A 16633-nucleotide genomic window follows, 5' to 3' on the forward strand; every position below is an offset into this window, starting at 1 on the left:
TATTTGGTATATGTTGTATATATAATCTTGCTTTGCTACATTTACGTACTATACATATTATTTAAAAAAAAATCCTGCACTATCCAAATGAAACAACACCAGCTAAGCGAGGACTCCTTACCCTCCCACCCAGGACGTCCCCTCAATCCTGCACATTACCCTCAGAATTGCTGCTCACTGAACAAATGCTTTGAAAACAGAAGCAAATAATCCCCATTAAACTCTAACACACGTCGTGATATAACTACCAAAAATCCCTGGTCTTTACTCAGCAAAGTTACTCACGTCACTTTCTGTGAGGACATCGACATATGCAAAAACGGAGCTCTACTGCGGATTCGGGTCTGTTCGCTCTAGATAGTGAAAACACCTGGCGTGAAGATTCCAGGTTGCAGTTCCTTGATAGGTCGACCCTGCAGTACCCACTACTCCGCGTCCCACTTCATTGCGCTCGCTCGATGTCAATCTCCCCTTCAGAACCCTCCCCCGAGATATCAAATAGGCCGCGTGGCTCTCCGGATCCTGCACTACTTGCCCAGACGGCATTCGCTCGATTCAAACACTGAGTGCGTCTCTGCTGCGGTGCGTTGCGCGCAGGCTGGAGAGAGATGACAAGAGCCCCGCGGAACTGGCCAGAGAAACATGGATCTCCGTAAAACGCTGATTTCGGTGCTTTGGATATTACTGCTGAACGAAGTGAAAGACTACAATGCAGAAGAAGGTATGTGAAAAAATTAACGGATCGGTTGTTGCCAAACTGGCTACGGCAGCCTTAATCAGGAGACAGATGTCCGCGGTAAACATAGTTTGACATTTGCACTTGTCCTATGATGAGAAGCAGGTGCGTGAGAGGGAATTAATGTTGGCGGACTTAGAAATCCGTCTTTTAATTAAAAACAAAAGAAAAAGAAAAACATTAGAGAGATAGATGGAAAGGCGGTGATTACCAGATAATGGAGCGATAGATGCGTTTGAAAAAGCTGTAGTGTGACAGAAAACGCATTTGTGCTGAATTCAAAGCGACGGCTCTCAAGCGTCCGAATAATACATCAGATTTTTTTAATCTTTCAGTTTAACACAGACAAACACGTCACTTTAGTTTATTAGTTTGTCACAAAACAAGCAAACAAAAACAACGGATTACTCTTTAACAGCAGTGCCACAGAGTTTAGATGGTAAACTTGGACAAAAAAATAGTGATGTGCACAAGTTTAAAGATTTTACTGTAAAGGCACAAAGTGTAGACTATGCGCTCTGACAGATTTGTGATCCCACATAGAGCCGGTGCTTGCTTTAACATTTAGTTTATGATTTATTCAGGAAGTGAGTTTGGTTCAGACAGCCGTCCTCGTTATGAAAAAGAAATCCTCGGGCTGTTGCCACAAAGATATGACTTGTACAGAAGGCTTTCGTCGCGGCATCTTTGTGCAACTGGTTTCTTTGTCTTTTCATACTCAGTCACTGATGCTGTGACGCGGACCACGGGATGCATTATAAGATGTTGACTCAGTGCTTATCTGACTGTATGAATCTCCCCATTCAGCTCACTTTACCTTCTATTTTTCTTCATCAATTTTTAAATAGCGAGGCGGCGGCATTAATTCCTCTCTTTGGCTCTTCAGCGGCATTAAATGAAGTTATGAAACAGTGGTTATGCAGGAGAACAATGTATGATTCAGTGGGGGATTATATATAGATTTAATGCTGATGTGGGATTAGGATGTGGATTGCTGGCTTGTTTAATTGCCCGTTTGCATCTGCACTGAGGTGTGTGAGAGAGCTGGGAAGGTACTGCTGTGGTCCAGTGATTTACCAGCACCCTGGCTGATTGCCACAGGTAAATACTTTCACCGCCAGCAAGTTATCCAAGATATTGTAGACAAATTAAGATTTTAATCATTCAGCCTAACCCAAGCTGCTGAATGGACATGCATTTCTGGCTGCTAGTTCAGGTGTAAAGTCACTGTAAAGCCACAAACAAACATGCAGCTGTAGTGCATAGTAACCAATATGGACTCTGAGAAAAGTAGTCTACTTTTGGCACACTTGATGCACTTTACACCCATACATCATTGACACGCATTATGCATTATACATTATACATATACACACATTAGAGCAGAACTGGCGCACATGCAGCCCACGGTCAAATGCACACACTCACTTGGCATGCACACGTTGCACCTGCATGCAGGCTTTCTAATGAAACATACACTTGTTCACATGTACATGGTGTGTGGCATTTTTTTGGTACTAAAGGCCCCTTTTTGTGGGCACGCACGCAGAGACTCATTCACATATGAAAAGTCACATGCCCACATTTGTACTCTTCATTTACCCATACACACATTTCCTCTAGAGCATTGCCAGATTGATTTGGTTCTCTGGAATGCTGGGTAGCCGGATTTGGATGCTAGCTTTTGTTTAATTGATGTTGTGACAGCGATTAATTGCTGTGAAAGCAATGTGCTCCTGAAGGCTTGTATTGGCAGCAATTCTTCTCGCTGTTCGTAAGGATTTGAGAGAGAGGGGAAAACACAGGGGAGATTTTTTTTCCCTCCACTTTTTTCCCCCATTATATCCACATTAAATGAGGCAATTTACCCACCTGTCTACACGCATTCTGTTAGTTCTAACCAAGAAGCTCAGGCACACGACGGCCTTTTCAACAGGGAATTGCATTTGTGCGTTTAGGCATTTGAAATGTTGTATCTACTAATGCATTGCATTATATATATATATATATATATATATATATATATACATATATCTATATACACACACTCTTTGATTAGCATTCCTGATGTTTCCCTTTTTTGGTCTTCCCTTGTGCCTATTCTAATCCTTCAGTAGCTGTTATTCCCAGTTCTATATATCATTTAGTATTTCTGTGCTCTTATTTCATTTCTCCTCGTGTGCCAGCAGCATTTTTCTGCCTCTTTAATGTGCAGCTACATTCTTATGTTGTTGTTCCTTCCTTTAGCGCTCCCTCTATTTTCTTTCTTCCTGTTTTTCTTTGTTTCCCCCCGTCCTCTCACACATGACCCTCTTATTTCTCCTCTCTTTTGCTCCTGTTTTTTCCTCCATCTTCTTCCTGCTTGTGTATGTGCTCAACCTCTTGAGCTGACTTAGCAAACACTAATATGACCAGGGGGTTCCGACAGGCAGAGCCGGGTGTCCACCATCGTACTCTAGCGCATTACACACAGTCAATCTAGCCACTCCTCCTCCCTTCAGGTCTCTTTTCTCATTCCCCACACCTCACCGCTAACGCACCTTGGCATCTCATTGGGATCTCATTTACTTTCTCTCTCCTCCATCACTCCCTCCCTTTCTCCCTCTGCATCCATCCATCCTGTCCTAAGCTGAGACAGGGAACAACCCTCATACAGAACAATAGAGGCAGAGCGAGAGAAGAGTGGAGTGATTGAAAACGTGAGGTGGAAGAGTCTCAGAAACTGCAGCGTAACCTGTGAGTTTATCCTGTTTGTGGGACCGTAGCTTTGTTCACTTGCTCGCTGCATCAGAATGACTGTTGTGAACTGCCTGCACTATGCTCTTGGCAGACATGCAGCAGTCTATTGTTTACCTAGAGCCTTATTATACTGGCACTCTTCCCAAACCGGCATGCCATATCTAATTTCATATTTACAGGTACCATTATTTACCGTAATGCATTGTAAAACTGAAATATTAGTGATACAATTTTAGTGTTTTTATGATCGAACATGTTTAATGCTACATCCACAATGTCCATACATACCCAAAGTGCCTGTTTCATTACAATGCAGTGACTGACCCTTAGAACTGAGACTGAACTGAACTTCTAATGGATTTCTTCAGAGACTTTTTTTGTAACAGTGGGGTTTTTACATGCTAGAAAGGTATAGCATTAAAACAGAGATAAGACTACATCTTGAATTCTGTGCCAATGTACCTGTTGACCCTTTGACTGTGTAAAAGGTGCGTTTGTGGACAGCTCAGCCAGTGATCCCAGACCTTAATCGGAATTGTGGTTCTTTCATGTTTTTATTTACCCCAGTTTGTGTCTGTATGCCTATGCATAAGTAAAGTCAGTAGGTTTTGGTATGAAAAAAATGCTCAGGCTAAAGCATTTTTCATCTTGCATAGTGACATCTTCACCTCTATTTGCATTGCCCAGGAAGAATTTGCTTCAACCTGCATATTTCCATTTATTTCGTACGCAGCAGCACAGCTTTAAAAATCTACATTGTGTTTGGTCTGGAGTTTGACTTTACCACAAGTAATGTGAGGCTTTTTATTTCCCCCAGAGCAATTATTGTGAGCATTTTAGACACATAAGCAACAGATAAACCGTAACATATGCACCTCATTCTTTAACCTTAATAAAATAGCCAATTTAACAGAAATACTGAAAACAAAATATTGACAGTTAATCTTAGAAATGCTGAAATTATTTATTAATTATTATGGAATGTGTAAGATCCATTGGCAGTGTTATCACACCACTGTTGCACCGATGTTGACCACAGATCTTTGATTTTAAGTGTTGTGCTAAAACATTGAAGCACTGGTCTAAGTAGGACAGGAAAATCTTGGATTAATGTTTGTACATTGCCTGCCAATTACATAGATAATGTTTTATAATGCCAAAAACCAGCTTTATCTAGATACAGATACTTCTGTTGACTTGGAAGCAGTTTAATTCATCTATATATTTATTAAACTGTACTCCTATATCATATCATCACTAAATCTTATAATTAGTGCCTAGAAGCAATCTGATTTACTAATATTGGGATCATCAGCTATTGCCAGACTGGCAAAGGGGTAGCTATCCACCCTCCCAGGCATCAGTTGGAGCTAATTGCCTGTGATTACTGCAAGGTTATTTCTGCTCTGCTGCCACGGCCCTGGACCGATGCACTGGACCATCTCGTTGGCTGGCAAGGACTGCTTTAGACCTGTGCATGTTAGATCAGATGACTCTGACCTCTGTGAGTACGAAAGGTCAGAGTGATTTGTGAAGATGGCAGGCGTAGCAGTGCAGCGCTCTCTTGTCAAGGCCTCGGGGACACTGTCATTTTCTGGAAAGACGAGACGAGGGCTGAGGCGGAAGGGAGGGTAGAGGCACAGGTGTGGTGAAATTAAAGGAGGGAAAGGGAGATGGTGGAGCCTCGTCCCAAAAATTCCGTGTTACAAGCAGAGAAAGGGGAGAGGCGGTGTCTTGAGTTCAAGACTAAGGACACAGGTAGGAGGGAGTGACAGAAAGAAAATTGGAGGGGAATAAAGGCGGTTGGAAGAGAGCTAGAAATGAGGGCCTTGTAAGCTGCCACCACTCATTGTTGTACAACACTTGTAAGTTTCATGTGATCAAACAGACTAAGAGTTAATATAAGAAGTCAATTCAGCAGCTCAGCCAGATTCGTATTCACCCCCCACTCCACGGGAATTGAAAGGCTGATGAATTACATGTGCAAGAGAGCGGATGTGTAATGTATGTGTATTGGATACCAGTAGGGGTCACCTATTTATTTATTTTTTGGTACAGTGTAAAGAGACTACTATAGGATCTGGGCTATTCTGCTGGGTCCGCAAGAATGAGCTATCACTAGAGGGTGGGAGAGTGTGTATGGAAGAGAAAAAGAGCAATCTTTGTGTGTGTTTAGAGGTAGGAGGGAACAATGGGGGTTTTAGCAGGTGTTTCAGCCATATTGGACAGTTACGAAGGGGCTTTGTGCAGCTGTCTATGATAGATGAAGGAAGTGCAGATGGACTACACATTTATTGCTCATTTAACTGATTAATCTGTGCTGAAACCTCTCCTTCAGCTGTTATCTATGCATATGAATACCACAGCCTGTATGTGTGTTCACATACTTATTCGCATTGGCTTGCAGCCATGTTACGTGAGAGAAATGTCTGGGTTGTTTTTTTTTCCCTTCTGGCTTTCATACTTTGGCTGTGATTGTTATTACAAGAGAACTGAAAAGCATCCTTAGACTGTGCAGTTTTGGAAAGAGCGTAATCAAAGTGCAATGTAGCTTGACCAACTTGTTGTTGACATTGTAAATTCTATTAAAATGAGATGAAATGTTATTAATTTGCGTGTGGGTTAATTGAATCGTTGCTGCAGCACAAGTACTTCAGCAAAGACAGGAAATTAAATAGACCTCAGTGAGAGACTAAAAAACATTATAAAACAATTCTTAAACTGTTGTTTGCCTGTCATTTATATAGTGCCTTATAGTCCTGAGTAATTTGCTCATAGGGGTTCGTGTGATTGTTGGGGTTTTCTCTCTGTTATTGTAGGGTCTTTACCCTACAGTATAAAGTGTTCGAGGTGACTGTTGGTATGATTTGGCGCTATACAAATCTAATAAAATCGAACCGTATGAAATGAATCAAACTTTTATCTACAGTTCAAGGATATTTAACGTTTCCATTTGTGTACAGCTTGAGAAATCGGACGTTTTGCTCCTGTTAATGGTTACATCATTTTATTTCTACCTATTTCTGTGGGTAGATTAGTTTGAGCTCAGCGCCATTGTAGCAGTTATTTTTATGCTTTTCACATAGTAAATAAGTGAAAATTACAATTATTCTGTTTCCCATTCTGTAATAACTCTGCATTATTTGCAGTTTTTCACCATATTTAATAGTCATTTATATTAAGAAAGAACCATAATTTATATTTTGAACACAGTGCTACATTCATACAGTTAATTAGTTAGTTACTAGCTGCAAGTGATGATTATTTTAAGCATATCAATCCTACAAGTCATTTCCTTAATTTGAATATGTGATTTTAAACATTCTAAAATGTTTAAAAAGGTCTATTACAATTTCCTAAAGTCCAAGATGATCTCATTACATGTTTCAATCTTTTGGTAAACTGTTGAAAACCCAACAATTTTCAATTTACTGCATTAAATAAAAGAAACCCATCACTCACAAATGGAAGCATATCATTCAAACTGTTCTGTTGACAGTGATAATGGAGCATTTCTCAACTAACGGACTAAGTAATGTTTCAGTTATATGTTACATTATGGTCTTGCATTTTTGGACTTAGATCAGTGGGCATACTGTCAAAAATAATGTTTTTAATTTGTCAAGAAACCCAGATATGTGTAACTGCAGTGTGAAATTCAAACGTTTTCCATGTCTCTTTTACATCTGTTGTCAATAGTGAAAAAGATCATTCACAACATCTTTTTCTAAACTGTAGCACTTCTGCTCGTGAGACTTACAGTCACATCAGTAAAGTGTTGGCAGCTAACCACAGTCGCAAGTAAACATTCAACCCGTAGGAAACTGCTTTGAAATTCTACTTGTTGTTTTTTAATGTCTGTTCTGGTTCTTGTGGATGTGTCAATGCAAGCAACAAATACCAGGTGAGTTAATTGTTTAACAGCCGTCAATGGTAGCATTCAATTACTTCTTTTGCTTTGCGTGTATTAGCAGTACACCAGTATACAATGTGCTAAAGTGGATGAAGGGTCTTCATGTTTCTGTCTCTGCTAAATTATTTTTACGCTTAATGGGGTTAGAAATATACCCCCACTTCCATCCCCTCTGATTTTTAGAGCTAGATCTTGAACTGATCTACATTGCAAACAACTATCAAATCAGAAACTGAGTATGAATGTTAGTGCTATCTGTCCACTGACAGCCGAGACTATTTTGTTTCAACTTTACATTATGCCACCATAATACCACTGCAGTTTCACTGTGAAAACTACTGCTAACTAAATACAAGAGTAATTAATTTTTTTTACAGGGGACAGAAAACATCCTAGAAATATTCCAACTAAGTGTGAACAATATGAATTCCCTACAATGTTCAGGTCTGCAGTTCACCATTCAATCTGACTGTCACTCGGTGTGTCATATGCATTTAGATCTTGTAAAACATCGAGCTGAGTCATTTTCTGAGCTATTAACACTTAAACTGTGGTTCTTCTCAGTAAATGAAACAGGTTTACCTTCTTCCCTGCCTGGAAATTTCCAGCTGTGGGTAAAAGAGGATGACATGCTGCAGATGATTCTCTGCAAAAGAGCAGGAAAAAAAAACAGAAAAGTGAACTGTTTGCTTAGGAATCTACAGTAGCTGAATATTTATTCATTCTTTCTTTAAGTTGACAGCATCTTGTGATGTTGCATTTTGTCTTAATCTGAATCAGAATGCTTTATTGATCCCTAAGGGAATTATGTAATCAAAAGAAAGCTATTAAAACAAACAAACACTCTAAAATACTACGTAAAGGACAAAGAAAAAAGTAAGAAAAAGTTAAATTAAGGAGAAAAAAGCAGGGGCAGCTGAAACAGGCTGCATGCTGGCTGACGCAGGCGCACTAAATATTGGAGTTAAATGACAAACCGGGCAAAGTAGAAGAGGATGGCATCCTAAACAGTTTGTCACAACAGGAAATTTGTAAGATTGGGACTTTAGCATTTTTATTAAATAAAAAATATTATTATAAATGCTGTGGTTATATTTTTAAAACCTGAACTCATTAAATTTCAAGAACATTAAAATGCAGAAATAGTTATCTTAAAGGGATCACAGTATGTATAACCTCTGTGTTTCAGAATTGTTTTTTGTGAGGAAGAAAAAAAATCCCAAAACTGGTGTCTGTTATTTTGCATATATTAATTGTAACCATGTGCATTTTTAGGGGACATCTGTAAATTCTAGACACATGGAGGAAAAACTGGGTTACACTCAACCAAAACGGACACTGTGGTAGTATCATAAATTTTCTAAAACTCTCTCATATTATTGCATCATAGAGAGTGTCTAGTTATGAGTATGCAGAGTAAAAGAAATCCTCTAATGCTGAAGATGTGAAGAGTGCAAAGTAAAAATCTTGAAGCTCAAAATGAAGAAAAAACGAGACATACTTCAGTGAATTCACATGTGCTTTCATGCCAGAGCCTTATGTAAACATCTCAAGGGCCTGTTTTCTAAAGGTTTTTCAAAGGTTATATGCAAAAAGTGTAAATGTAAAAGAAAAAATTAATTAAAAACGTCTCCAAACACCCACAGATTTTCAGAGTTAAGACATATTTCTACCTGATAGAATGGATACTCTGAACACATTATTCATTTTTGCCACTCTTGTTGGGATACTAATGGATTAGAGGAGCACTTGTTGGCAGGCATTTCAGTCCTAAGATGTCTAAAGTTGATAAATGCCACTGATGTGTATGTGTGAGAAGCTGTAACTGTGCTCTTGGCAGGCTTTCCTGCTCAGGGTGTTTTGCATTGAGAGTAAACAGTAACAGCATTAACGAGAGACTTGATGTGGGTGGGCATGTTGGGAATTGAACTGACAACTTGGTGGAGCTCAGTCAGTCTGCCACCCTCACACTCCCAGCATTTCATTTCATTTCATTTCCTTTTTTTTTTTTTTTTTTTTTTTTTTTACCAGTGGTGAAAACAAAATCACCCACTCATTTAGGCTTTGGTATGAAAAACAAGCTGGATTTCAAGCAAGTATTTTAAGCTCGTAAGAGTTTGTTCATTCCATCTCTAGACTTCTAGGAGCTGCAGGCCAAATGTATTGACAGTCCAAAATCCATGCCCTTGAAAACCCATCTGGGTAAATAATATTTTTCAGTTTCCTTTTTTACATGTTGAAGGAGTTGTTTGTGTACTGCTGCCTCGATTGTGCAGTCACTGTGTTTCTTAGTGTGTCTGTTTACACACGTGTATATTTAATGTTAAAACAGAGCTTTCAACTTTGAGTTATTCATTGTTGAACCAGCTCTCTTTATGCCTTCTTGCTTCAGGAGAATTTTGAGAACAAGCTTAAGATGCAGGGGGATAATGGGGGCAGATGTGCATGAGTCAAAGAGTGCAGTGACAAGTAAGTTGCAAACACCGGAGGTGTTTTACTGAAGACACGCTTTATGCAGTGCTATATGGAATACTTTTAAAACTTGATATCACCTAGCCCTGGGTGAAAAATGACCTTTTGTGGTTACCCACTTGCAGATGTGACTTTTTGATAATGCATGCTCTGTCGCACCAATTCCTTTTAAATCAGGGACCATGCTTTGGTAGAAAATGTTAGGAAGGGAGCTGTAACTTGAGGTTAAATGTGTTGCCCTCCATTTAAAGTGTTGTCTTAGAGACCATCAACCTCAATTGAGGCTTGTGGCCTTACAGCATTCACATCACACTGCATCACTGGAAGCGATAAAGTTCCTAGAATGTGTATAAAGCACATAGATGCAGACAGAGGCATGCACCAACCACATATAAAAAAAGTAAAATGACAAGATCAATGCTGTGCAATTTTACTTACCTCTCCCATTTGTTGTGGACATAAAACCCACTGTACACCCTGCTGTTAGTGCTACAAATCTAAAATTCGGACCTTGTTTTGCTTTGTGATAGCAAACTTGCTGAAGATTCGTCTGGTCAATTTTGGCCTACCTGAGATAATACTGATTCAGTTTCCACAAAGCCTTTAAGGTTAAGGGGTGTCAAACCTATGGCCTGTGTACCAGAATTGACCCAGCAAACGGACTGCAACTTAAGACACCAGCAATAAGAAAAACGCTGCAAAAGCACACAAAATACAACGGAAATAGGAAAAACGAAAACAGAAATAGGAAAACCCAAAATAGGAAAAAACAGATTTCCAAAAGCACAAGGGAAGTGTTTCTGGGGAGACAATAACCCGACGGACCAGTTGTAGGAAGCAAAATATGCTAAGAATTGCGCTGGGAGACACTTAAAAGAAGTGGAGGATCTATCGGTTTTGCGAGGAAAGAAAAGATGAGAGGTGAGTGTGTTAGCCTGACTATTAGTCTAATAATCCGTCATCAGTATTATATGAATCATGAGATTAACACACACTTACCTAACATGTTTTGGTTAATGCAACTGGTGCGTCGGGTTATTGTCTCCCCAGAAACACTTCCCTTGTGCGTTTGGAAATCTGTTTTTTTCCTATTTCCTTTTTTGTTTTTCCTATTTCTGTTTTTGTTTTTCCTATTTCTGTTTTTGTTTTTCCTATTTCTGTTGTGTTTTGTGTGCTTTTGCAGCATTTTTCTTATTGCTGGTGTTTTCTTAATTTGCAATCCATTTGGCCTCTCAGGGCCACCGTACAAAGTAGTTAAGTAAGAGGTAAATAATTAAATGATAGTGAATAAACAGGGATTTTTTCTATCTACTATATATTATATTTGGTTGTTTTTAAGTGTATCCACAGTGGGGGGGAAAAGGTCATTTTCTGTGAATTAACAAAATCTTTCTCTTTTATAATTACAGGACAGTCTGGGAAATGAGTAACTAAACTCCTTCTACCTCTACCTCTTTTATTATCTGGAACAGTTTATTTATCATATAGAAAAGCTGAGGTATACTGTTGAAATTGCACTTCTTTTCCTATATTAAAATATCGGAGTGTAGTTAAACTTCTTTGCACCGACAGAAAGAGGAGTTCCACTGGTCCGATCCACTTAAGATCAAAGTTGGTTGTAAGTGGCCCATGATGTAAAACTTACTTTTCATCCCAATATGTGATGTTTTGGAAAACCTGCTTCAACAGCTGATGCTCTCTGAGTCGGGCTCAATATTTCAAGTTTAATATTTCATATTAATATATTAAAAAATACTGAGAATTCAGTTTTTTGGGTTGAAGGTCCTTTCAACATACTTTGGAACCTTCAGGCTGGCAGCAGCTGAGGCAATATTATCCACTCGTCCACCGCATGTTACGTAAGAGTGACGTGACCTAAATAGCAACACACTGTGCATGTTTTAGGGACACATGAGAAATCACACCTACTGAGGCTTGTACTCTGTTCAGGCTGTTCACAAATGTTCCCAGCAGTACTCTCCAGCAAACATGCATACGCATGTCATGCTTGAAACCTCTAGTGAACCCAACAGTCTCTCTGTCATTCCTCTGCTGTGTGAGTGTGTGCGTTGCTACCTCTGGTTGAGGCTGACTGACCTGTAAAAGCTCCCTTTTAATGCTTTTCATGTTTGACCTGATGAGACTGTACACATAAGACAGGGGACAAAAACACTTTGACTTATTTGTACATCATTCTGCACTCAGTAGTTTTTACATGATTAAATGCTGGATTATGCTTGTTCTTCTTAAATTTCTCTGATTTGTAATATTGATTGCATGTAATATTGGTGCAAAACTGCAGGGATATAGCAGCTTTGGCAGTTACAGGCAGTTCTAAGCGGAGTCAAACTGTAGCACTTCAGACTTTTTTAACAAGGCCTATGCACAAGGCTGTTTTGATTAGTAAAACGTGTTGAAATAAATGAATGGATGCTATGTACTCCTGTAAAATACAGCCTAAATTTCCTTTATTATAATCAAGGAATATTTGATTTCATATAGATATAAACTACAGGAACTCATCAACAATGATTATGCATAGTCAAACACAGGGGTGGGCAATTCCAGGCCTCGAGGGCCGGTGTCCTGCAGGTTTTAGATCTCACCTTGGGTCAACACACCTGAATCACATGATTAATTCGTTACCAGGCCTCTGGAGAACTTCAGGAGCTAATTTAGCCATTTAAATCAGCTGTGTTGGTTCAAGGACACATCTAAAACCTGCAGGGACACCGGCCCTCGAGGCCTGGAGTTGCCCACCCCTGGTCAAACATGTAGAAGTTGAAATAGGGTGCACTCACACAAGTGTAGGAAACAAGGGGAAAAAAGCTGTTTCAAAAAGCTGTTTTCAAAACATCACAATTTCTCCTACACTCGTGTAGGTTTTTAAGGTGCTTTAAAAAGGGTTGCTGAGAACAGTTTATCTGTGAGGCTCAGTAATGTGAAGGTCAGGGGTAAAGACTTGTTACTGAAGGTAATTCTTTGACTCTGCTTGTATTTTTGAGGTCAGGTGATGCTAGAAAAGAAAAATCACCTGATGTGACGCCTTCCTGCACAACGAATAAGAATTGAAGCTTCATGTAAAATGCTAAAATACCAGAAATGTATACAGAGTAGTGTTTAACATCAATATTAACGAATAATAAAAATTGTTAGCTATTCAAAATAAAGTAAATCTGATTACATCAGAGATGGATAGAGACATTTTAAAATGTTACAACCAACAGCTTCTTACCCGATTACTGAGTCTTGTAAAATACCTGTGCTGTCACCGAACCTTTAGATGAAGGTGATTGTGACTAAATAGAGTAGCTCAAAAACACAGCAAGTGATGGAGGTTTTCATAAACGACTGGGATAAGAATATGTAGCAATTAGGATATTTTTAAACTTATTCAAGAAAAACATTATTCCTGTTGAAAAGAAAAAAAGTATTGTAATGAGTGCTGCTGCCTATTGCAATAAGTGATGCATGTCATCTAAATTACCAAGCTGCGTGCACATGCACAGGAATGCCATTTTGATGGCCGAGGATATAGATTAGAATGACTAACGCACGCTATTTTCTACCCGGTGATCGCCCAGCAGTTTCATGTCGTCCTTGTCTTTACCTGTGATACCTCCTTCCTCTTCTGTTCTGTGGTGGTAATGGCCGTCATGCTGGAAATGTGTCCGGCTGGACCTCGTAAACCATTACCCTGTGCATAGGAAACCCCATTAATCTTTCTGAGAGGCATTTGACCTTTCAAACTCATTAACCACAGCCGGCGTGCAGAGAGAAGTGAATCTATACACATGCCATACATGCACTCTCTTTCTTGCACACACAAACAAACACTCTATGCAGAGTGCTCAGGTAAAGTTGACTTATACACACACACAAACATCCTCAAGTGTGAACGCACTGATGTATGTCCAACTGCCAATATCACCTTTACCGGCTTGCCATCTCAGCCGCTTTGACTCTCTCTTTATCTCTCTTGTCTCTCCTCTCCTCCTGTCCTTTTTATCCCTTTACTTCCTCACCGTGTGGGTTTGGGCGCTGACCTGGAAAATTGCCTGACCTTTTAATACGCAGCTTCCTTGGTGATGAATAAATACATAAATCGTGCCGCTCCGGCTCAGTCACTTTTATGATACCCCTTTCACCCTGTTTCTCCCTCCCATGCACCCTGTCATTGGAACCCCCTCAGCACAGACACAGAAGAGGAAAGCGGGGCGTCTTTGAAGTGATAGCCCCCTGTGGCGAAGAATATCTCTAATGAAAGGTGTTACTGACCAGGTTGAGGGCGAATGATTGCGAGTATGTGAAGTGTAGATGGCAAAGGATGTAATGAGGTGAGTGAGCAAGGCAGGTTAACATGCCAGCATGGGACTTGCTCTTCTCAGTTTATCAGCAGTTGAGGTTGGGCGTGAGTGAGCTTTGTAGGTGGCAGAGGATGTAATGTGGTGTGTGGCAAGGAAGGTTAACATACCAGCATGGGACCAGATCAGCACAGTTTATCAAAAGTGCACAGGAGAATGAAAAAGACAGTAATAGGCTAAGTGGTGGGGTGGGGGGTTGGATGAAAGTTATTCTGCTCAGTTTACTGTAGGGGTGATTAAGAAAGGGGAAGAGGAATGAACTGGAGATGCTGAGAAAATTTGGAGAAAGGGCAAAAGTGGCAGAAAAGAAGAAAAGGGACTCAGTAAAAATTAATTGCAGAGCTGATAAGGAAGTTAATGGGGGTAATGACCTGGCCTGAAATTTGGCACAGAGCTGATCTGGACAGATCCAGTATTAATTCATTGGGATAAATAATCACCATAGCTCCTTTTCTCGGTGCTCATTAACTATATCGATTCTGTCCATTCCATCCATATCTTAATTGTTTATCCAATTCATTAACACACCTGGAGTGGAGCTGTTCCTTCTGGTGTCAGTCCATCATAGGCCCAATATAGAGAGACGGATAACTATGTATAACTTTTTTTTTTTTTTATTGTGGCAGAAGGCTTACACATACAAAATCCAAAAATCACCACCATGCCACCCATTACACTGGATGCCACTTTTTTTCCCTTAGGCTTTTTGTGCACCTTGATTCATGTTATTATACTGACTTTAAGTATATTTCTGAACATGTAGCATTGTGTGCACTCACGTGAATATTTTTGTTTGTCTGGGTTTGATTGCAATCAGAGTGTCATCAGTGCAGGATGGTTGGATGGAGTGTGCTCCTGTTGTTTCTCAGCTTCCTCTGTTTTAAATGTTGCCTTCCTGTTTACAAGTCAATTCGTCTGCCAGCCAATCAGCACGCCAAACAACCAATCAGTTAGTCAGTTAACCAGCTGGCTGAACAACCAGTCATTTAGTCAGGTAATCTGGAAAGCAAGCAACCACTAAGACTGCTAGCCAGGATTGCATTTAGTGAGGCAGCCAGCAGTCAATCAAAAAAAAAAAAAAAAATCAGCTGATAATCAAGTTAGTCAGAGGCATATAGCACTTTGTCTATCTGTCAGACAGACAGCCAATCAAAGAGGCTGGCATTTTATTAATCTGTTATTCCAAAGACCAGCCAGCAGTTTCTCTTCAACAAAACAATGTGAGCACCAGGCAGAATTCTTTCTCTGTGCTATGTTGACGCAGTGAGATCTCATGTACTCTAATTTTGTCACTCAGAACTTATAAAGTGTATGATCATGCCTGAAGCATCAAATATTCTCATTGACATAGTAAAAGAAGGCTAAGCAATATACAGACTTAGTAAAGTAGGTGAATCCTGCTTTTTTCACATCACAGATGGATGCCAGGATAAGAACTAGTAGAGTAAGACTGCAGATGATATATCATAGAGGAAAATGTGCAAATGAAGTTGTAGCAGCCAAAGCCGCTGAGAGAAAACTGCACAAGCAAAGGGGAGAAGGACTGTGTGTGTGTTTGTTTCTGTGTGGCACAGGGGGGATAAACCTCAGCAACTGTTGCAAGTACAAGATGCGTGCTTCAGGTGGATTGAAAGGCTAATCTAAATTGTTGCACCCTAAAGCACACTTTCTTACTGGGGCTTTCCTTTATCAGGTGTGAGATGCTACGACGAGCAAACCTTTGCATGCGTGACTAACTGTTTTGGGTGCCCAGTCATTGCAATCAGTCTCATAAACATACCTTCCAATGTAACTCTCTTAATCATTTATGTAGCATTGCCAGTGATCTGATAACAGCAGACAAATGTTCATATAATTAGGTTTTTAAATCTACTTGTTATTTAAATATAGTTAGCACTTGTTAAGAGTAAAGTTATTGCATTTGGTTGGTTTGCTCGTAAAGCACATCTTAAATGAGTGTAGCAAGGATCCACTTATTGAGTGAAACGAGAAACTCTGCACTTACAGTGCGAGTCTGGTGTTATCTGCACAGACACATTAAACTGTGAACAGAACAGTATTGTACGTTTAGATGCAGGAAGGAATCTTTGACAGCAAACAGACAGAAATATATTTGAGTCTATTTGACTTTATTCTAAAAAGGTTTATTATTATTATTATTGCCACCACCACAGGGACACTGTCCCCATGTTTCACGTGTTGTTGCAGAGGTGAGCCAACCGGGAGAGCCCCACAACATCCAGACCCTTGAGGAACAAGGGGAAGGGCAAACACTCATTCGATATGGCTTATCCCCATGCAAGGTCAGCACCACTCCATCCCCACCCTACACAGTGTGGGTAGGAAGCTGTCTGTGTAGGTTCTCAGTCATTCAGGCCACAATAGTCGTAAGAGCTTTAAAAAAGGCAA

General features: G+C 39.9%; 1 protein-coding gene across 1 annotated transcript in view; it reads left to right on the forward strand.

Annotated features, from left to right (window-relative positions):
• Window positions 1-393: 393 nt before the first annotated feature.
• Window positions 394-16633, forward strand: part of epha10 (EPH receptor A10) — a 164755-nt gene continuing 148515 nt past the window's right edge. The window contains exon 1 of the mRNA XM_085149826.1: window positions 394-721. Within this exon, the coding sequence (XP_085005952.1) occupies window positions 643-721 (79 nt within the window). The 5' untranslated portion in view covers window positions 394-642. The remainder of the gene's footprint in view (window positions 722-16633) is intronic.

This window comes from Neolamprologus multifasciatus, chromosome 22 (genome assembly GCF_963576455.1).
Source record: "Neolamprologus multifasciatus chromosome 22, fNeoMul1.2, whole genome shotgun sequence".
NCBI classification, from domain to species: domain Eukaryota; kingdom Metazoa; phylum Chordata; class Actinopteri; order Cichliformes; family Cichlidae; genus Neolamprologus; species Neolamprologus multifasciatus.